Below are 21,084 nucleotides of genomic sequence, written 5' to 3'. Positions count from 1 at the left end.
TTTTCCTTACAGCTCTTTTGAACAGGTTCCCCTCTCTCTGCTCCAACACGCACAAGTACTCCCCATTGTGTTCAAAAAAAGCGCCTTCTACAGAGATGTTGGGCTGCAATGGCCTCACCACACATCATCAGGAGCAGCTGCAAAGGCAGATGGGATTCTTCATGCATACATTTTCCTGGGTTTGATGCATCCCCAGCGCTGCCTCCATTCCTTCCAATCCTCTTCCCAGTGCTGGAACTGGGACTGATGAGGGTTTCAGCCCCAGGGCTCACTGGTGACCACGTCCTGGTTTCAAAGGCATTGCCCTCAGCACGGCTCTCCCTGCTTGAAAGCCCCGGTTAGGAAAGCCCAAGCATGGCTTTCAGAGTGAATGTGCAGGATGTGAAAGTCCAGATTTAGACCCTGTGGTAGCACAAGGCAGAAAATAAGAGCAATGCATTAGGTAACGTGCTTGTGGCATACATCCTGGAATAAACGACATGGGAAGTGAAGGAAAAGAGTTCTGAGTGTTGAAAACTTTTTGCTGATGCAAGCTGTTCTCCACCTGCCTGTGCAATTATCTTCAGCTGTTGTTGCTGCATGGTTTATGGGTCTGTCTTGCAAGATGCTGCAATGTTTATTTAAGTAGGCATGGGCATCTTCTGCCCACCCTTGAGAGTCACAGGGGACTTTCAGTGCTTGCAATGATGGGGCTACAGAGGGCACCAGCCCTCCTTGCTCACAGATGCTGACAACTCCTGAGCCCCATTTCTTCTTGTGTCTTGCAGTCCAACAAAGTTCCTGTCGTGCAGCCATCCCATGGAGTCCATCCGCTCACCCCACTCATCCCTTACAGCAACGACCATTTCAGCCACAGCTCCCACTCGCCCCACTTGCCTGCAGACATCAACCAGAAACAAGGTAATGGCACTACTGGGGACCTGTGTGGTGGGAGGGGGATGGTGCTGGGGACCACTGAAGGTGTCACCTTCTTGGTCCCAACTCAATGGGAAAAGTCAAGAGCTTTGGTCAACTGGGGCATTGCTTAGCAGTAGAAGTGGAGCATGAGCCAACAGTGTGCCCAGGTGGCCAAGACAGCCAATGGCATCCTGGCTTATATCAGAAATAGTGTGGCCAGCAGGACCAGGGCAGTGATTGTGCCCCTGTACTGGGCACTGGTGAGGCTGCACCTTGAATACCGTGTTCAGTTTTGGGCATCTCACTACAAGAAGGACACTGGGGTGCTGGAGTGTGTCCAGCAATGGGCAATGAAGCCTGTAAAGAGTCTGGAGCATGAAACCGATGAGGAGTGGCTGAGGGAGCTGAGCGTGTTTAGTTTGGAGAAAAGGGGACTCAGGAGAGTCAACAATCACTCTCTACAGCTACCTGAAATGAAATTGTAGTGAGGTGGGGATCAGTCTCTTCTTCAAGTAACAAGTGACAGGACAAGAGGAAACAGCCTCAAGTTGTGCCAGAAGAGGTTTAGATTGGAGATGAGCAAGAATTTTTTTCATTGAGAGAGTTGTTGGACACTGGCACAAGCTGCCCAGGAATATGGTGAAGTCCCCATCCCTGGAGACAGCCATGTAGTTGAGGTGCTGAGGGACATGGATTAGTGATGGACTTGACAGTGTGAAGTGAGTTGTTGGACTCAATGACCTTAAAGGTCTTTTCCAAACAAAATGATTCTATGATTCTATTTAGCTTATTGGCAGTGCTTTGTAATCCTGGTCAAGAGGAGTTTGATATCAAAAGTGCCAGCCCTACCGATCAAGTGTGCTCAGTTCACAGTGCAAGCTGTCCTGTAGCTTGAGACGAGACCAGAGCCTGTGGGGTGATGCGTCAGAGTCAACCAGAAAATGGAAAGTAATCTTTCCTCTGAGTCATACCTGAACTGTTGTCAGGTTGTCATTTTGAGAAAATAAATGCTTGAAACAGGAAATATTTTGACTAAATAGGATCAATGTCTGATAGCTTAGTGGATTGTTATGTGTGTGCGTCTGTAGCCACACGTTATGTGGTTGTCACACGGGTTGGCTCTCTGGGTTCCTGTGTGAATCCGGGACACGTCAGTTACCTCGTGAGGCTACAGAGGAAAGTACAGTAGGTAGAGATTAAACCCTGAACTGTAAAATATAGGTACATGCACAGGAATTCACTCCAGCCCATCATTCTTCATGGGTTACTGGCAAGCTGAGTGTAAAAATCAAACTTTGTCAGCATTATATTAGTGCAACCGAGTCTTTCAATGTCTGTTCCTATTACCCAGACTTTTGCACAAACCTGGTCTTGATTTCATGTGAAAGCAAACAAATTCACACTTTTGTGTCAAATTGCATTCATGAAGGAGTTCAGAGTACATCAGAGCCCAGGAATCAGTACAAAAATGAAGGCACAGAACCAACTGTGATGGTTTGGGCCAAGGCCTCCAGTCAAGAGTGATCCAGACTGCCCCAGAGACATCAGCTTCACCAAGTTAACATTACTGCTAAAACAATGGGGTATCAAGGCTGCTCTTGGATGGAGGATGTACTGAATTATCACTGGTCTCAACCTGGAGGCCGTGTTCTGGACTCTGCAGAGATGCTGATGAGAAGGATTCAGGTCTGATGTAAAAGACACCCAGGCGCATCCTGAGTTTTTTCCAGCCAGCACGTTGCTTGTCAGCCACCAGAGCATTCTAAACTCAGCAGAAGAATATGACGAGTTAACAAAATAAACCTATTAAAAGCTCAGCTAATGGCAGATTTCTGAATCTCCAGAGGAAGTGTGCAGATTTCTAAGTCTCCCGGGAAGGCAACCCAACACACCTTCCTTCACACTGCCTTTGCAGATGCCTTGCAGAGCACAAAATCCCCTCTCCATGAGCTGCCTCCAGGTACTCCCTATTAGCCTGGAAAGCCTTCAGCAATACAGGAGCAGCTCACCAAGAGGATGAGCTGGTTATATCTCTCTGTGGAAACTATGGCACTGGAGCAGTCCCTATGCATTCATCTCTGCAGTGGGTCAGTAATTCTGGGAAGCTGTCCTCTGGCTGCACATCCTCCAGTCTCCCATTACCCTTTTAGCCTGTACCTTTGTGGCAGAGGCAGAGGCAGTCTGTCCATCATGGGATCCTCTGGGTCCTATTTATGGAGAGGTTCAGACCACCATACTCAGATGGGACCTGTCTCTGTGGTGCAGCTGTTACCAGATTTGCATTCTCCATCCCTGGGCTGCTGGGGTGAGGGTTTCCTTCCCTGTTCATCTGGATGTGTCCCATCTCTAATTTAATCTCTGAAATATCTCCCATTATCACCTGTCTAAGTGCTGGAGAATCACCATCGTTCTCATTCTCACAGCATCCATTTGAAGTATTTCACAGTAGCCCAAGGACACAGAGACAAGGAAATACAAGCAGCATCTTCTGAGTCAGTGGCTAGTGCTCCAACCACTGGGCCAGCAAGAATAACTTGTGCTCTGGCTTACACAACTTGTTTTGTTGGAGGTCCAAATCTCAGGAAGTCCTGTCAGCTGCCTAAGGCAGCCTAAGGCACGTGCTGGGTTTGTCTGACCCTCAGTGGGCTGCTGCATCCCACTTGGACACAGCTGTAGGTAAATTCTCATACCAGGTTACATATTCCTTTCAGTTCAGTTATATATTTACTTTAGCTGACTCCAAGTAAGATGCTTGGAGTCTGTTGGTGTCCTTCCTAATTAATAATTTATCGTTAGTACACCTAGGAGAACAATCCAGACTTCTGAGATTGCTTGCATTTAAATACCAGTTTATTCAATATACTTCTTGCCCAGGAGAGCTGCTGGGCAACCTCTGTGCACGATTGTTGTCTGAGGTTTGTAGGCACCCAGGGCAGAGCTGATGCTTGAAGTTGCCATGTCCTGCAAGCTTGGCTGGATGATACGGCATCTGGCTGTTCCCGGGGACCAGGTTCTGTATAACACAATCTTGCAGCAGAGCTCAGCCCCAGCTCCCTTCCAGTTTTGTAGGCTGGAGGTCAGCTGGAAGCTGCTTTTGCTGGCAGCACCACTGCCGTCTGAGTCCCACCTGCAGCCCCAGGCTCCGTGGGCTGTTTTCAAGTCCAGATAGAAGCAGGTAGATGCTGTGGCTGTCTCCTCCGGCCACATCGCCTGTGCCAGCAGCTTTGAAGATCACACAGGGATTCCCCGTGCAAAGGGTGAATTCCCACCTGGCACCATACCCACCTCTGCTGTTCCCTGGCACCCACAGAGCCCGTGGAACAATTGCTTTGAATGGGGACTCAAGTTGTTTAAAATTGATGTAGAAGTGATGCCTGCTGGAGCATCCCTGCTGGCTGCTTACAGGAAGTCCCAGAGGTGACTGATCAGAACGGGGTAAGGAGACAGATTTGACCATCAGTTGTGCACCTGAATGGACTCCCTGGGAAGGGCAGAATGGTGTCCCAAATCCGTCAAATCCTTACCAAAGCAAGTTGCTGCTTGGCCTCATGGTGGTGCAGAGCAGGGATGATGCTTGTGTGGGAGCAAGCTGCCATCCCCACCATGACATACAAGTATTTGCGATTCTGCAGCAGCGTGGCCAACCCACCACATCCCCAGAGAGAAAACCGCAGGAATAAAAAGGGCAGTTAGGGTATTGTGCCACTTGCAGACAGCTGTTTCACAGACATTCCCTGCTGCTCACAAGTGCCCATGGATACAGCAGGGAGGGGGTTCAGGAAGTGCCCAGGTCAGCTGAGGGATGTGGTGCTGGGTCCAAATCATCTCCTTCTCCCTTCTCCAGGAGTGCACCGTCCTTCGCAGACCTCAGACATCCCTGGTTTCTACCCGCTGCCTCCCGGCGGAGTGGGACAGATCACGCCGTCGATGGGATGGTGAGTGAGGAGGGCTCTGCCCTGCGCAGCCCCGGCCCGCTGGCCGCTCCCTGCTCCCTGTTGACTCAACAAACCACCTTCTCCATAACCTCCACAGTGCTTTCACCTCGGCTTCACCCCTCCTGCGTGGTATGTGATGGGGAGAAGGATTTAGCCCTAGTTTAGAGATAAGGAGCAGATCCATGGAGAGGCTGAAGGCTTTGTCCCAGCTAGGGCATTCCTGATGCAGGGTTACAACCTGCCTGATTCACAGCCATCTCTGCCTTACATCTATCTACCTGTGTAGATCAGGAAACCCGGGGAGAATTTCCTACCCACCTCTCCTAATCAAAAGGAAAGCCTCTCTTTTTGAGAAGGACAAAGAATTCTCTCTCACTGGAGTTTTCAGCACAAACAGTGCTTTCCCTGAGTACCTCTGGAATGGCAGGCAATAAAGCTGGGAAAGGATCTGGAGCATAAATCTGATGAGGAGAGACTGAGGGAACAGGGGGTGTTTAGTCTGGAGAGGAAGTTGCTAAGGGGACACATGATCACTCTCTACAACTACCTGACAGGAGATTATAGTGAGGTGGGGCTTCTCTTCTCCCAAGTAACAAGTGACAGGACAAGAGGAAACAGCCTCAAGTTGTGTCAGAGGAGGTTTAGATTGGAGATTAGAAAGAACTTTTTCACTGAGAGAGTTGTTAGACGCTGGGACAGGCTGCCAAGGGAGGTGGTGGAGTCCCCATCTCTGGAGATATTGAGAAGCCGTGTAGTTGAGAGGTGCTGAGGGACGTGGTTTAGTGGTGGGCTTGGTAGTGTGAGGTGAGTGGTTGGACATAATGATCTTCAAGGTATTTTTCCAACCAAAACAATTCTGTGATTCTAAGAGGATGCTTCATCACTAGGCCAAGGTGCCTTGGGGTCGGGCATGCAGGGAAAAAATCATGCCAGAGGCCTATTCCAGTGAGGGACCCCAGTACCTGCAGCCTGACTATGGCACAAGCCAGGAGATGGAGCGCTCCCAAAATGTTCCCCCCTGCATGGGCCAGACCTGAGGGGCATCCCACAAATGCCTGTTGGGAAACCTGCCCTGGGGACACAAAATAGATACATGTACAAGATAGGTACACATGTGTGTGTGCTCTGTGGTCATTGCCACTGGCTTTTGTCACAGTGAGTGTAAGCACGCTGAGGGAGCAGGTCTGGCCAGCCGTGCCCTGTCAGCGTCCTCACTCTTCAGGTTCATCTTTAATCCCAGTCTGTGGCTCAGGGTCCTTGCAGAAACTGGTGGATGCAGGTGGCAGGTCAGGGTGGCCAGGGGCAGAGCAGGGAGGGTGATGGTGGGGACAGGCAGCCACATCCCCCTTGGTGCCAGCTGCTAAAAGCCCAGCAAATCCTGGCAGAGACCTCCAGGTACGAGAACATGCTGCGGAATGGGAAAGGCAGAGCGTATTAAAACACAAAGTAAAATGTTAGCTATTTGTTTTGTTTTGTTTATGGATTTCATGTTCCAGATATTTAACCACAAGGAAACAGAGACTGAGGCCTTTGATACAGAGTTTGGCTTCAAAGAGATTACATTTTGCCTTCCATGCTAAATCTGCTACTCTTGGGCGATGATTTAACTCTTCATATGATGTGATTCATCCTCAGGAAAAACAAGTACTGGGGTGACTGTGCCATAACATGAAAGAAATAGTTGGGGGTGAGAAAGGAACCTGTTTGCCAAGCGCAAGGTCCGCTGCTGGGGTGGGATGCTGTTACAGGCAGCCCTGGGCTATGGAGGGACAGAAGTCTGGTCTGCAGAGAGGGTTTGCCGTGGTTGGTGGTGCAGGGAGTTTGCATTGCCAAGAGCTGCTCCAGCTTCTGCAGGTTTGGCATCCTCAGCAACCTTGCCAGACACGTTCATTAGTGACTAATAGAGCAGATATGGTAAAGCAACAAACGGCCCGATGGAGAAGAGAGCAGCACCTTGAAGCGTGTGTGTCTGTGATAGAGCCTTTGCTCATCCCTTTACCTGCCCAAAATTTAAGCAAAGCGTCCCAAAACCACTCCCAAAGTGCCCAGTCCTCAGCTGCTGCTCAGCATATCAGTGTGGGTGGGTGCAGAAGCAGCAGTGTTGATCCCAGGCAGGAGGCAGGAGGCAGCAGGGGCTGTGTGCCCAGGATGCTCATGCCAGAGATGCTCATGCCAGGGATGCTCACGCCAGGGTAGCCACGCGTGGGAAGGATCTTTTCTTCCACAAGTTGGCAGGCGGGAGCAGGGCAGACAGGAGCAGGGCTTTATTGGTACTTAGGGAGGAGGAGCTGCAGTCCCTCTCTCCTAATTAGCTGGGATGACAGTCAGGTAAAAGCCTCCAAGAGTCCAGTCAAGTGAGTTTTGCTCAGGGGAGCCTGGCAGCAAGCATCAGCCATGAGGCTGTGGATAGTGTTGCTCACGTGCTCCCTGGGCCATGCGGCAGTGGTGCCACAGCAGCCCCTCCACGGCCACCCTCCCATCCCAAGTGACAGGGTCTGTAGTTGTGTACTCCCAACCATCAGGGATTGCTTCTGCAATTGCATGAATTTGCACATCAGAATCACGCTGGCTGGAGTCACGAGTGCCCAGCTCCTTCTCTTCCCCACTATCTCAGCCTCTGCAGCAACGCGTGTCACTTCTGGATTAGCTCCGAGTGTTTTCTCAGCCCTGGGGCAGCCGCCTTCAACTTCAAAGACTGTTTCACTTTCCCGATGCAGGGTAGCACTTGGCTGCTTGTTGGAGTGTTTATACCCACCAACATCTAAGGGGTGGGAGAGGGCTTCTGCCTGGCAGGGTGTAAACAGCCCTGCCGCCTCGGCTGCCTTTCCTAGAGACAGATCCTGCAGATTTTGGTCAAGCTGAGACACAGCAGCTCCTTGAGCAGCAGAAACAGAAACCTTCTTCCTCCCCAGGGGCCTGACTGCCGTGGTGCTGGTGTTATTCCTCTTCAGGGCAGAAGCTGTCTTTAGCCCTGCAAAATCACTGGCACCCAGGAGCTTGTTCCTTCCCAGAGCACGGCACTTAATGGGCTTTTTAGGTTTTTTTCTTATTAGAACTGAAAATAGCTGGTGCTCGTCTTAGGCACAGCTCTATGCAGGCTGGCCAGAGGAACACAAGCATCAGCACAGATTTAAGCAGCTCATCATGCCCTCCTCACGCACCTCAGTTTCCATGTGCAATTTTAGGCTGGCAGCACCTTTTGGCAGGTTTGCAGAGCAAGTTGGGTTTTTTTTCACACTATCTCCATATAATGGGGCTCCCTTGCTGGGAACAACGAGGAACTTTCTGCATGGTTGTTACAATATCTCAAAAATCATTCCTAGCTTGAGATCTGGTACATACCTGGTCCCCAGTATGAAACAACTTTCCAAAGATATGTAGGGCTGAGCTTTTGGTTTTGGTTTAAAAATGACAGACCTCCATAAAAGGGTGGTCTGGGGAAATCAGAGCATTTCTCAAGCACATACAAAGGCAAAGTATGTGCTTTCTCTCCCAACACTGGGAGGTTCCCATGTCTGGGCATCCTCCTGGTGCAGCCTGTTGCTGTGCAGCCTCTCATGCACTGCTCAGGGAGAGACTCTGACCAGGCATTCATGTTTTGATCTTTTAAGCAACTTCTTCTGTGCAACAGCAACATCCCCTAATGTTGCAGCATGCCTCTGCATTTTGCATTGTAACAGGATAAACTCAAAGCTGCCATGTTACACAGCACCAGGGACAGAGGGGGGTCAGAGCTGGATCCAGCCTCTGTAGGGAGGCTCAGCAAGTCCAAGTCGCACACTGCCCCTTGAGCCCAGGGGACACCCCCGGCACCCCAGCAGGCAGAACTCCTGGGGCATGGCTGCTGAGTCCCCATAGCAAAGGGTATCTTTAGGAATATCACGCAGCTGTGAATGCTTTATAGACTCTTTCTTCCCAATCCCAGGCAGAGCCAGTCTGTCTATCCGCTCCCGTCATGTGGATTTAGACAGCCGTATTCATCGGCGCTTTCTGCTGGGGCTTCTTTCTCCAGGTGAGTATGAGCTGTGTGAGACAGGGCAGCAGCTCAGCTGGTCTCGCAGCTTGCAGTTTGTGCAGTAGGAGCTTGCAGCAGACCACAGCCACCCAGGGACAGCCACACACCTTCCCTGGGGCAGCCATGGAAAGAGAAGGTGCTTTTAGGCAGCATCTGGCCCAAAGGGTGCTCGAGGGATATCGAGCATTCTAGAAATCAAGTTTTAATCAGCAGAAGTCAAACCAAAGCCAGAAACCCCTGCCTTCAGCTCAGCATTGGGAAAAATGGGTGAAGACCATGCTTCTAATTCCAAATATATCCCTGCCACCACCACGGCTGAGGTTTTTCTCTATAGAGACCAATCTGCTTTACTTGGTGCGAGCCTTAAAAGCAGACCAGGCAGCAGGCAGCAATTTGCTGACCTCCTGTCGGCACAAATCAGTTCTCTGAGACATATGCACAGCTTTTGTCTCCCCTATCCAGTCACCATCAGGCAGTGTGGGGCTGCCATGGCCATGGGACAGCTCCTGCACACAGCAAGAGATGCCCCCCCACCAGGACCTGGCCCTGCAGCACAACCCAACTCCAGTACTGAGCAAATTAAACCCCATAGTGTAGCTTCAGACCATTCATACTGGTCACCCAGGAGTAAATGTTGCCCTCTATAAACATATCCAGACCCAGTGATGTCCAGCTGAGCAGAATCCATCCCCTGTGAGTGGAAGTTACAGAGCCCACCCCCTTGGAGCATGCTGGTGGGCAAAGCCCCCACGGCTTTGGGAGGGCAGCACCAAGGGATGCTCACACACCAGCTTCGGCTGCTGCTTTCCATTGTCCTGAGGAGACATTAGCAAAAGTTTCCCCCAGGAAAACCGTGCAAACCCTTCATACACCTTCATACAAAAACCTTCACCTGGGCAGCCCTGGATCCAATGCAGACCCTCAGCCCTGCAGCAGAGGCTGGGGAGTGCTGCCAGCCCTTCTCACTCGCCAAGACATCGCTTTGCCCAGTCTCAAAGGCAAAAGCCAGAGGAGCTAACGGTTTGCCGTGGAGGCCTGACAGCCCCCCTGTGCTTGGTGCAGGAGCTCCTGCTTGCAGGAATTTGGGGTGGATTTTGCAGCACTGCTGCAGCCGAGAAAGTACACCTGGTCAGATAAGGATCAGACTGTGCTGGTGGATTAAATTAAACAGCTTTTCTTTTCATGCCAGCATATCTAATGAACAGTTCACCTCCCATGGGCAATTCTGCCATCTCGAGCTGCAGTCATAAAGTGGCAAGCTTGGCAAGGCTGACTGTGCTGACTTTACCCTCTAAAACTCCAGAGAGAGCTAATGAAGCCTGAGAGCTTGCAAGACCTCTCATGATCTCAGTCAGTGTTGGTGGAGAGCATTGCTTAGGCAAGGTGCACCTCCTAGAGTAGCAGCTTGGTTCATGTTCAGACTTAGGCTATTTCTGTTAAAAGAAAGGTGTGGGGTGGTCCTAATCTCTCCCATCCGAGCCCTGGGTTAAGTTTGCTGTTCCTTTCCACAGCACTAATAAGATATTGCAACAACAGAGTTGTCTGAGTAGCTGAAACCGCTGGTTGGAAGCACCTTTGATCTGCATCACCTGGCTCCCACTGCAAGCTGGGGCCTCACAGCAGCACCCGGACCGCTTCCACTCACTCGCCCACGGCTCGGCCGGCCGTGCCCACTGCCAGTGGAGTGATGGGTGCTGCCTGCCCTGTGCCAGCCAGGCAGCACCTGCAGGATCGCTTTCCATGTCCTCTGCTTACTGTCTGCTTCTGCCACGTCACAGTGCTGTCTCAGGAGACACGGCTCCGGCTGCCCAAGCACCCTGGGGCATCCCTGGCACAGCCCTCCTGGCACAGCTCATCCGCCCTCTGTTGCAGGTTCACTCACCCACTGATGCTGGGCTCCAGCATGCACACCACCGGCATCCCGCACCCTGCCATCGTGCCCCACTCCGGCAAGCAAGAGATGGAGCACTATGACCGAAACATGTAAGTGGGACATGCCGTCAGGGCTCCACGACTGCATTGGTGCTTTAATGCCTGTTTCATTTACCCCTGTGAATGCTTGCATGGGGTGGTGGGGATGGACGACCACTGGGCTCTGCCTGCAGTCAGGCAGCGTTGCACATCCGAGGAGCAAACCTCAAGCCTCGCACCTGCTCATGCCATAGGGTGGGTTTGGTGTCAAGTCTTCTGCTGCACTTGGTGCCACCAGGCAGCTGGGCTGGAGGGGGCTCCGATGCTGACAGCTCTTCTTTTGGTCCCACCAAGGAAACCTCAACCAGAACCAAAGAGAGAGAAGGAAGCCAAGAAGCCTACTATCAAGAAGCCCCTGAATGCTTTCATGTTGTATATGAAAGAAATGCGGGCAAAGGTCATTGCTGAGTGCACGCTGAAGGAGAGCGCCGCGATCAACCAGATCTTGGGAAGGAGGGTAAGAGCGTGTTGGGCCTGGAACAGCCATCCCACCACAGCATCCTCAGCCCTTGCTGCTGCTCTCAAGCACGCGACAAGCATCTGCTTCCAAACCTGTGTGCTCTTAAACAGGCAGAGTCGGACGTGCCCCATCACGGGTGGTCTCCAGTGGGGTGGGCAGGGAGGGGATGGTGGGGCCGCATCGTGTCTCACCGCCGTGCTTGTCCTTGCAGTGGCATGCGCTGTCCCGGGAGGAGCAGGCCAAGTACTACGAACTGGCTCGCAAGGAACGGCAGCTCCACATGCAGCTCTACCCAGGCTGGTCTGCCAGGGACAACTATGTGAGTAGCTGTGGCGGCTCAGGCTCCCTCCCCATAGCATGGCCAGAAACGACCACTGGTGTTTGCCAAACATCTCCCTGTGCCAGTTAATGCCATTCCTGACAGCGTGATAGCTATAGAAATTCACATTTCAGGGGTGCTTTGAACATTCTCTTGGGTCACTGCCTACCTATAACACAAACATTCCATCTCCTCAGCTACCACAACTCATTGTTCCAGTAAGTACAAGTAGAAAGGAAGAGGAACTTTTAGGTGGTGTGGATGATCTTTAGCAGTATAATTTTATGGAAACTCACTGCTTTGTGCAGCTCAGGAAGTAACAGAGAGATCTGTGCAGCAGGAGCAGAGCACCGGGCAGAGAAACTTGGGGCAGGATGGCCAGGGGAGTGCTGAACAGGCACCTGAAGATTGCTCAGCTCCATTCACTCTGATATCACCTTGTTTATCAGCTTGAGGGATGAGTGCTGTGGGCTCTGCAGCGTCAGGCACAGGATGCTAAGCCCAGGCTCACTCTGAAGGTTGGGGGGATTTGCCAAATTGTGAGCTGTTGCTGCTGCCATGTTGTGCCAGTGTAACACAAGCACAGGGCATCTGCCCGAGCCATGCTCACAGGAGCAGAATCATGATCATGGGAAATAATTTAGTAAAAGGCAAGGTAGTGAAGTGTAAGCTGCTTTCTATGAGTTGCAGTGCAAATCTTGGTCTTGCAGGGCCAAATTCAGACTCTCTGTGGGGTTGCATCCCAAGCAGTTGCCCTCTGTGTTGCAGGGCATGTGTGACTCTGGCAGGATGACAGTCACCAAGTTCCTGTCTGTCCCTCAGGGACACTGATCCCACCCTGAGCGATCATTTTTGGAGGACCCTGACCATATCAATCACACCATATTCTAAGTGTTCAAATGCAATTTGGGTAGACACAGGCGTAGTCACTGCTTGTTCTGTTTAAAAAATCCCCCAAAGCAGGCAATGGCTGCTGACCAGAGCAACTGAGCCACACAGCAAATAGAGGTGATTCTCAGCAGTAAAAAGTAACTAGTGCAGAGGGCCCTGAAACATGCTGAGGGTTGGGATCATGCATTCCTGGAGTTGGAAGAGCTTTCTCTGTGTACAAGGGTGAGAAGGGAAGCTCCAGCCTTGGTCTTCCTCTGTTTTGGCTATGCCAAGATACAGCAGCCAATGCCAAACTGGTACCCAAAGTGTGAGCAGAGAAAAAGCTGTGTTTGGTTTTTATAGAGAGCTGACTTAACTCTATGTCTAAAATAGTGGCTCTTTTTGGAGGAGACTGCAGTGGACCAGCCACGCTGGTACAAACGGGGCTCCAAGGGCTCGCAGGGACCTCGAATTCCCAGGGAGAAGCAGCAGCTGGCAGGAGGTACAAAGCTGCGTTATAGCTCATGGTGTCAGGACCAGCACTTGAGAAACCTCTATGGAACAGTTAAAGGTTACTCTTCAAAAAAAAATTCACTTCCTTTTAGTCATGTTAATCACTTCAGTGGCACTGTGTTCAATGAGGTTGCATTGGTGTAGCGATGCCCAGGAAGCACAGGATACACTCCAGGTCTTTTCTTTCTCAACTGTTTTGATCTTATATGCCTAATGAGCTCATTAAAGACCCGAAGCAAAGCACACGTAAGTCTTCAGATGTCCATCCATCCGCTCAAGGGCTCTGCCCTTTGATCTAAGGCTCCATCCTTTCCCTCGCAGACGCTTTATTTCTACACAACAAGCATCCATGTAGCCCACTCTCCTTCCAGAAAGCCCAGGCTCCACGGAGGGTGAGAAAACAGAACAAAACCACCCCAAAACCACCCCTCCCCCCCAAAAAAATCCCAGAGATGATGCAGGAAAAGCAAAGGTTACAGGAAGCAGCTTGCAAGCACGGATGAGGAGCTCAGCATCCATATGCAGCTTTGCAGGATCACTGCTGGGTGCTGCTTTTCCATGGAGCTGCCCTCTGAGACATCAGAGAGCAGCACCAGACAGTAGCTGAGTCAGTGGGCACACATCTGGAGGGAAGCATCTGGAGAGCAAAGGCATTTTCATCCTCCAATAGCACACTCATCCTCCCTGGAAATCTCAATCCCATAGCATCCTTCGTCTTGGCAAGGGCTGGTTCTTTTCTCCAGAAGCTGGAATGGATGGTTGGCTCCAGAGTTGAACGTTGGCTGTCCCAGCAGCGGCCAGAAGCTGCTTCAGGTCTTGTGGTCATTGGACGAGATGCTTTCCTGTCTGGAGCTTGATCGGGGAGGAGGAGGAATGTAGGTCACTTCTGCAGCACATGATGTAGATATCAGGCAGGAAGTACAGTTGCTGCCGCACTGAAGAAAAAGTTCACCACAGCTCAGAGCTTTCCACCTTCACTCAAACCACAAGAAGTCATAAAAAAAGTCATGGGTCCAAGGCAGCCCCATGAGCTGCTGGCTCCTCGCAGCCCAGGCCCGCGTCTGTGCCACTGCGCCCCACTGAATGAGCTCGCTAGGAGAAGAGGGGAGTTGTTGCTAATTGTGAGTCAGAGGGACAGTTTAGGGATAAAATCAGGTTTTCCTGATAGTGAGAGAAGAAAACAGAAGTATGAGAGATGGGGTCAGAGCTGTGAAAGCACTTAAATAGATGAGTATCACTTTGAAAGTAAATTTCTGGGGATTTCCTGAAACTTTCATTCCTGTTTGAAATCAGGGATGCGCCTCCTGGTAACACGTTACGGAGCAATTCCTGTGTGGGTGTAAGGCACCACGTTACAGTGCATATGGGAAATAGAGAAGGGGCTAAAATGGGCCACACGTGTTTCAGAAACATAAAAAGGGGGAAAGAATAAGAACAGGCCAGGAGATTCAGCTGATGGTCATATTGCCTTCACTGCATGCAGTAAAGCTTGGTTAATTCTGTCAATCTAGTTAAATCTATTAATTAAATTCTCCATTAACTAATCCATTAGAGCAGCAATGGGTGGGCTTCCCAGGCGAGACACCGCAGGGTGGGCTGAGGAGCACTGACAGGCAGTGGCAGAGGTGCTGAGCAGGGTTTTGGGTTGAGTCAAAAGGCCAGTGGTGCTGGACCCAGAGGTACTGGAAATTAGGGTTTATTCCCAGGAAAAGGCAGCCATCAGCATGTGTGCAGGCACAGATGTGGGTGATTGTCTGAGAGTTCCTTCTGGGTTCCCAGAGCATTGGGCTGGGCAGTTGGGGAAAGGAAAGGGATTGCCACTTAGGTAAACCTGAGCGTGTCCCCTTGCAGTGATTTCCAGTTCCTGTCCCCCTGGATGGGCAGAGCCAGCAGCTGTTCTAGCCAGCAGCCTTGGCCTCTGGGAGCAGGGGCTAATAGCCTTCCTTTTCTTTCCTAGGGGAAAAAGAAGAGACGGACACGGGAAAAGCAGCAAGATTCCAACTCAGGTAAATGCTTGCGGCTCGGTGCCTGTCCCTTCGTTTCTCCTCAGGGGGATGATCCAAAGTAGTTGTCATGTTTTACTGTGTTTTATTCTCCTAACTGTAGAAATACCTTTTTTTTCTTTTTTAAGATACAGTAAATTAACAGTTCTGAGACTTTTCCATAGACATGTTTGAATTAGAACACGGATAGTGGGAAGATTAGATTTTGGCAAGCGCATAACTTCATATAAACCATCACTAAACTTAACCTATTCAAAACATCCAGGGTCAATGGCCTCATCAGCCCTACAGATACCATTAATTAACTGCTCTCAAACACATCAGCATTGCATGTGAGACTAAATGCAGTGACGGGATTGAAGATCACCTAGGGGACTCCTCCAGGTTTGGTTTTCATTTCAAAGTAACCTGGAATTGAAGCAGAGTCACGCTGCAAACCAATACCAGCTGGCTCCCTGCACCACACTGTTGATTAGAAAGGGCCCTTTGGACAGATTTCAGCTGGTGACATGCACATTCCTGTCATCCAGGGCTATTCCTGTGCTGGTTTCTCAACTATTTCTGACATCTCAGGAATAAATAATATCTGTACCACTAAATAGTACTTATAAAATATCAGAAGGCTGTCCTTGCTCACTACAGCATCACATATACATGAAGTTAGACAGCCTGTTTTTTCCACTGTGTCCATTCTGTGATTGCCTATAGACTTACAGTGAGTTTTTCCCATTCTCCAGCCTACCAGGTCACTACTGCTCACTGCTGTCATTTACTTTTGGGTGAAGTTAGGTCAGCCAAATGACAGGCTATTGGCATTCTAAGCAAAACACGAGTTCTCTCCAGAAGTGCTCCCTGGGGAGGGTGCCAGGTCAGCTTGTTGCTCTCCTGGCCTCGCACACCTACACAAGACCTGAGCTGGGGACCCCAAGGTATACAGTTGGCTGCATCTGGTTGCTCCATTGTTGGCTGGGACTTGGGAGTCCAGCTCTGGTGTTATTGCTGGGGATTGCACGTCCATGTGACCAGAATCCCACAGCCTGCATTAATTCATAAAGTTCGGGTTATCTCGTGAATTTAATGAATCACTGCTGGATGACCTCATTGAGTCATCCATAACAAGCAATCCCATGACTTTGGCCCAAGAATATCTTCAGTTTAGTTAACACAGTTGATCTCATTCAGTGTCTCGACTGAGAAGGAGAGTATGAACTTTTAGAGTGATACATAGTGTGTGTATGTATATATTTATATATACATATATATGTCTAGTCTGCGTGATACAAAAGTGATAATTGCACTTGTTATGTGTTGAAAACCAACTGCTGGTCACACACAACTGGAGATACTGGTGGTGGCTGAAAGAGGGAGCATGAATCCAGCACAGAAGTGCTGGTCAAATCCCATTTACAGCAAAACACCATGTGCCTGAAAACAAACAGAGCTTCACCCTAATGAGTCCCACAATTATACAGTAAAACCGGAACGTTTCAGGAAAGGCCACGGAGAATAGCTTTCCATTAAAACTGGCTGGGGAATGGGGGGTGGGGGGCAGAGTAGAATAACCTGGGCCTGAGTCTCTTTGGTGCCAACTCTGCTTTCAGCCTGCTTCTGCAACGTTTCCTCCTCTTCTTTTCCGTGCGCAGTCTGAGCTCACCGGCAGCCCCGTTTGTTCGCTGCTGGAGAGGCAGGGAGCAGGTAAGGTGCAGACACAGGTCGCAGGCAGCACCTCTGGGATTTGGCGGCTTAAGAAATTCAGAGAGCTGTGAATTCCCTGTACTTCCCAGAGCTGAGGCCATTTCCCAAACCCCCTCCCTCTCCAGCTGCCAGCAGCGATCACTGTTATGTGCGTAACGATCACTTTTTTCCAGGAGAGGTGGTGCCAGCACTGTTCTGTTGCGGAAAAAAGAAATTGCAGTCCGATACTCGTGTGTTAAAGTGGCTAAAATGATGTTGCCTCTTTTCTTCCTCCTGCTCCTCCTCCTCTTTGTGCCTCTGCCTTGCCCATTCTCCGCCACGCATGCTTCTGTGTTCAGATCCTGCCTCTCCTAAGAAATGCAGAGCTCGCTTTGGCCTCAACCAACAAACGGACTGGTGCGGCCCATGCAGGTGTGTATCGGCATCTCCTCGCTGCTGGGGTGCTGCTGGGCGAGCGGGGGCTGCTCCAGATGGCCGGGATGGGGATGTCTCTGGGCATTGGCAGGAGCTGCTGTCCGAGCTGCGAGGGTCAGCCTGTGCCTTGGGCCTCTTATCCTCTCAGGGTAATGTTGGTGTGATGCTGTACATGTTCCTCAGCTGATGGACTTCCCTGGTTTTAAAAGCTTCCAGACTGGAGACCTCTGTGATTGATGTGGGATTTTCTTCCCTCATAAAAAGTTCCTGTCACATAAATAGCACCCTGGGGTCAGCAGTGGGGAGTTACTGAGCTTCTTTTTCCTTTTTATCCTGGGGCTAACCATGTATTTCAAGAACCAGCTCCTCTTGACCCTGAAATTTTGCAGTACCCCCTATGGCTGGAGTAGGAGATCCGCAAGGAATGAGACAGTTTGCAAGCACCCAGTGCCTCAGGCTTCCAGGGAATGGACATGACTTTGTACATGAACCAAGTGCTACCTGGCAAATGCAGCCAGGCAGAAAAAGCTCCTGCAGGGAGCTTGTGGACCTGGGCATCAAAGAACAGAGGCGCTCCAGCCCAGACAGGGGGCTACGATTTGTAGCACATTTTTATAGCAAAGCATTGAGGGCTCTGGCAAAAGCTGGAAGTAAAGCATTGCTTAATGTGCAGCTTGAAGTGACTAAAATCATTTCGTCTACCCAAGTCTGAACCCCCAGAGCACAGCCCTGGAGAGCCCCAATGGCACATGGCCACCAGCCTTGCTGGCAGCCTGAGCCTGGGTCCCTGTGGCTGAGCCCGGGGTGAGCTCCCCACTCCTCTTCCCACAGCTCCCCCCTCCCCAGCTGCATCCAGCACCACTGATTAACCAATGAAGAGTCTGGACAGAGCCCTCTTAATGTCTCATTCATACGTTACCTGGAATGTCCAGAGAGGGACTTTTATGATGCCCGTGACACATGGCAATGTGGTGGAGGTGCAAGACCCTCGCCCTAGTGCAGGGCATGGCTGCAGCTCCCCCAGCTCCCCACCGCCTCCAGCTCTCTTCATTCAGCTTCTCTGCACTGCCTCCTGATTAACCCAGGCTGATTAGTGCTCAGACACCTCAGCATGCTTTTATTTTTTAACCTTTGCCTCTCGGGCCCTGGTCAGTCAGAGCTGTCCTGCCATTCCCTGTACTAACGTGCTGCCACCAGCTCAAGGGCTCCTATCCTGCCTGCTCTGGACACCTGCAGAGAACAATTTCCATCTGAGGTTTTACACTCCATGGGAGAGGTTAATTGGTTAAATCTGTGTGTTCCTCCTCTAGAGCCTTCACCTGCCTCCCCTCACTCAGACAAAACAATCCAGGGTGCTGTAGTTTGCAAAGGGAGAAGGATCAATCCCTTTAGCTGTGTAACAGCCACCTCAACCCCAGCCCACTAACCAGTTCATTATCAGCAATCTCTAATATCAGATCTGCTTTTTTTTCTCTGTTACTTTAAATCAGTGAACTGATGGATAGATTTGTATCGTTATTGTGGTTTAACCCCAGCCAGCAGCTTATCACCAGGCGGCCGCTCACTCCTTGCTTCCGCTCCCAGGGGGATGGAGAGGAGAGTCGGAAAAACAAGTAAAACATGTGGGCTCAGATAAAAACACTTTAATAACTAGAATTAAATACAGTATTATTATAACAGTAATAATAATAAAATATAATAATAATAGTAATAAAAAAGAATATAACAAAAATAGAGAGACAAAACCCAAGACAAGTGATACCCAATACAGTTGTTCACCACTCACTGACTGATGTCCCAGCAGCGATCTGCCCCTCCCTGCTAGCTCCACCCAGTTTGTATACTGGGCATGGAATAGCCCAGTGGCTAGTGTGGATCAGCTGTCCTGACCATGCTCCCTCCCAGTTTCTTGTGCCCTACTCGCTGGCAGAGCACAGGAACCCAAAAAGTCCACCTCTTAGGATCAGCACTACTTAGCCACGTCTAAAAACATCCCTGGGTTATCAACATTATTCTCACACTAAATACAAAACACAGCCCCAGGCCAGCTACTGGGGAGAAAAAATAAGTCCATCCTGGCCAAAACCGGGACAATCATCTTAAACCGGCCATTGAAACTCCATCCTGAGATGTCTGTGGGAAACGCAGCTCCTCCTCGGGATTCTCTGCTCTGGGAAATTAACAGCCCTTGTAGAATAACCTCTGAGTTAAATATTCAGTTCAACAAGGCTGTCATGTTTCATATCTATCGCATTAATTGGGTCACCACGGGTAAGGATGACACTGACAGCAGTAATAGCACTTCTCTTGTTCACAGCCAGTGCAAAGTCATGTTTAATACTGGACTAGTTAATACATATTCTATCACTATCTAGTGTTTCATTAGTAAGATCAAAGAAAGGTGTGTGCCCACATTAGCGAGTTCTCCATTTGATCTGTTGTTCTCCAATGAGATGGCCGAGGCAGGAGCCGGGCAGGAGGAAGATGTTCTTTTTAGCTGTTCTAGCTGGAGAGTCATTAATACCACCTCCAGCAGAGGGATTGTTGCTTCGCTACTATTAAGGTTACATCTTGAGAGCTCTTTTGTTTAAAACTATACTGAGATGCTCAAGGATGCAGAGCAGGTGACATGAGGCATCTGTCATATGAAGAGAAGGAAAACCAGCACAGCACAGTGTGCCAAGGCAACCCGAGGCAGTGCGAGAGACTGTCTGGATAGCCAGGAGTGGTTAAAGTAATCTGGGTGTATGAGATGGCAACTGGAACTCAGGGTAAATGTTCTTGGTTTTGATACAAAACAGCAGAATTGTCAAGGGATGTGGAAAAATCATTCCCAAATCCAGTTACAGCGAGGATGATGTAAGGCTTGCATTTTTGAGACTCCCAAAGCTTAACATACAAACAAGTGAGGGAACCTAAATATCTTCTCTAGGGGGCTGAAGGGAGGCTGGTCACTGCATCTCAGGCACTGCTGTCTTTGGGACCAGGCTTTGGACTAGAAAAGCTGGGTCAGGGGAGGAGAGTTGCCACCAATGGGGTACTCTTCTGTAAAAAAAACCATCTCCTTTTGTAAGTAAATCTTCCCCAGCTGATGAGCTCCATCACACGTCACAGAAAGGGAGTGTGGAACCGAGTCTTTGGCAGTTGCAGGTCCATTCAAGTCCTTGTTCTGCCTCATCTGTCTCCTCAGTGTCTGTCCATGTTGCATTTTGCATTTGTGCCTCTGCTTCCTAAGGGAGAGATCACCACCCACATTTTCTGCCTAGAAAAGCCACAGGTTGAGGTGTCAGTTCTGTTTTCTCATTAGCTTAGCAGTTGAAAAGGTGATCTGCCCTCTGAACACCAGCAAGTCTTCCGAAGGGTTCAGGACTAACCCCCAAAGCAGGAGCACAGGCAGCCTCAGACCATGGCTCCCTCCAGCCAGTCCCAGGCCAGGTTCTTCCTTCATCCTGAGTCTCTGCTGAGCGCTTCCACCTATGTCACCGAGTCGTCCTTGGAGGTGGGAATGAACGCAGAGTGTTTTGAGAGATAGAGATTGCCAGGATCAGAGGCCAAGGAGCACTGGGTAGATGACATTGTGTGCAAGTCTAAGGATGTGCTTGGAAATGGGCTCCTAAAAACCTTAAGATTTGGGGTTAGCTTGCATTGCCAGAGGAGAACAGCCCAAACTGCCGGGGAGGGCAGTGTCCTGGCAGTGCCTGACCTGGCCCTCCTGAGCACAGCCCTCCAGCACCCCCTCTGAGCCAGCACAGCCCGGGGCTGGCCGTGCCATGACACATGGGGCACTGCCCTGTAACGCCGTGTGGCGTCGGTGCTGCGGTGGCGGCTGCGGGCGTCCGCACTGGGCAGGGACAGGGGAGAACGTTGTACCCTCGGACTCAAGAGCGTTCAGCCCACGCAGCCTCCCAGAGGTGAGAAGCCTGGCTGGTGGCCGGTCAGAAATTACCTCCTCGTTTTAATTTTTATTATTATTTTGGAGTTTATAATGGCGG

General features: G+C 50.4%; 1 protein-coding gene across 8 annotated transcripts in view; it reads left to right on the top strand.

The window, feature by feature from the left end:
• TCF7 (transcription factor 7) overlaps positions 1–21,084 on the top strand; it is a 74,426-nt gene that overhangs the window by 49,168 nt on the left and 4,174 nt on the right. For 3 of the 8 annotated variants that reach the window (XM_062002212.1, XM_062002211.1, XM_062002213.1), the window contains exons 4-10: positions 768–900; positions 4,742–4,832; positions 8,758–8,844; positions 10,720–10,830; positions 11,113–11,275; positions 11,490–11,597; positions 14,938–14,986. In XM_062002212.1, coding sequence (XP_061858196.1) covers positions 768–900; positions 4,742–4,832; positions 8,758–8,844; positions 10,720–10,830; positions 11,113–11,275; positions 11,490–11,597; positions 14,938–14,986 — 742 coding nt within the window. Of the gene's footprint in view, positions 1–767; positions 901–4,741; positions 4,833–8,757; positions 8,845–10,719; positions 10,831–11,112; positions 11,276–11,489; positions 11,598–14,937; positions 14,987–17,016; positions 17,092–21,084 lie in introns of all 8 variants that reach the window. The other 5 variants (XM_062002215.1, XM_062002214.1, XM_062002216.1 and 2 more) reach the window with 3 other exon arrangements.

This window comes from Colius striatus, chromosome 9 (genome assembly GCF_028858725.1).
Source record: "Colius striatus isolate bColStr4 chromosome 9, bColStr4.1.hap1, whole genome shotgun sequence".
In the NCBI taxonomy this organism is placed as follows: Eukaryota; Metazoa; Chordata; class Aves; order Coliiformes; family Coliidae; genus Colius; species Colius striatus.
Note: the sequence above shows the minus strand (reverse complement) of the source record. Positions and strands in the feature narration are given on the sequence as shown.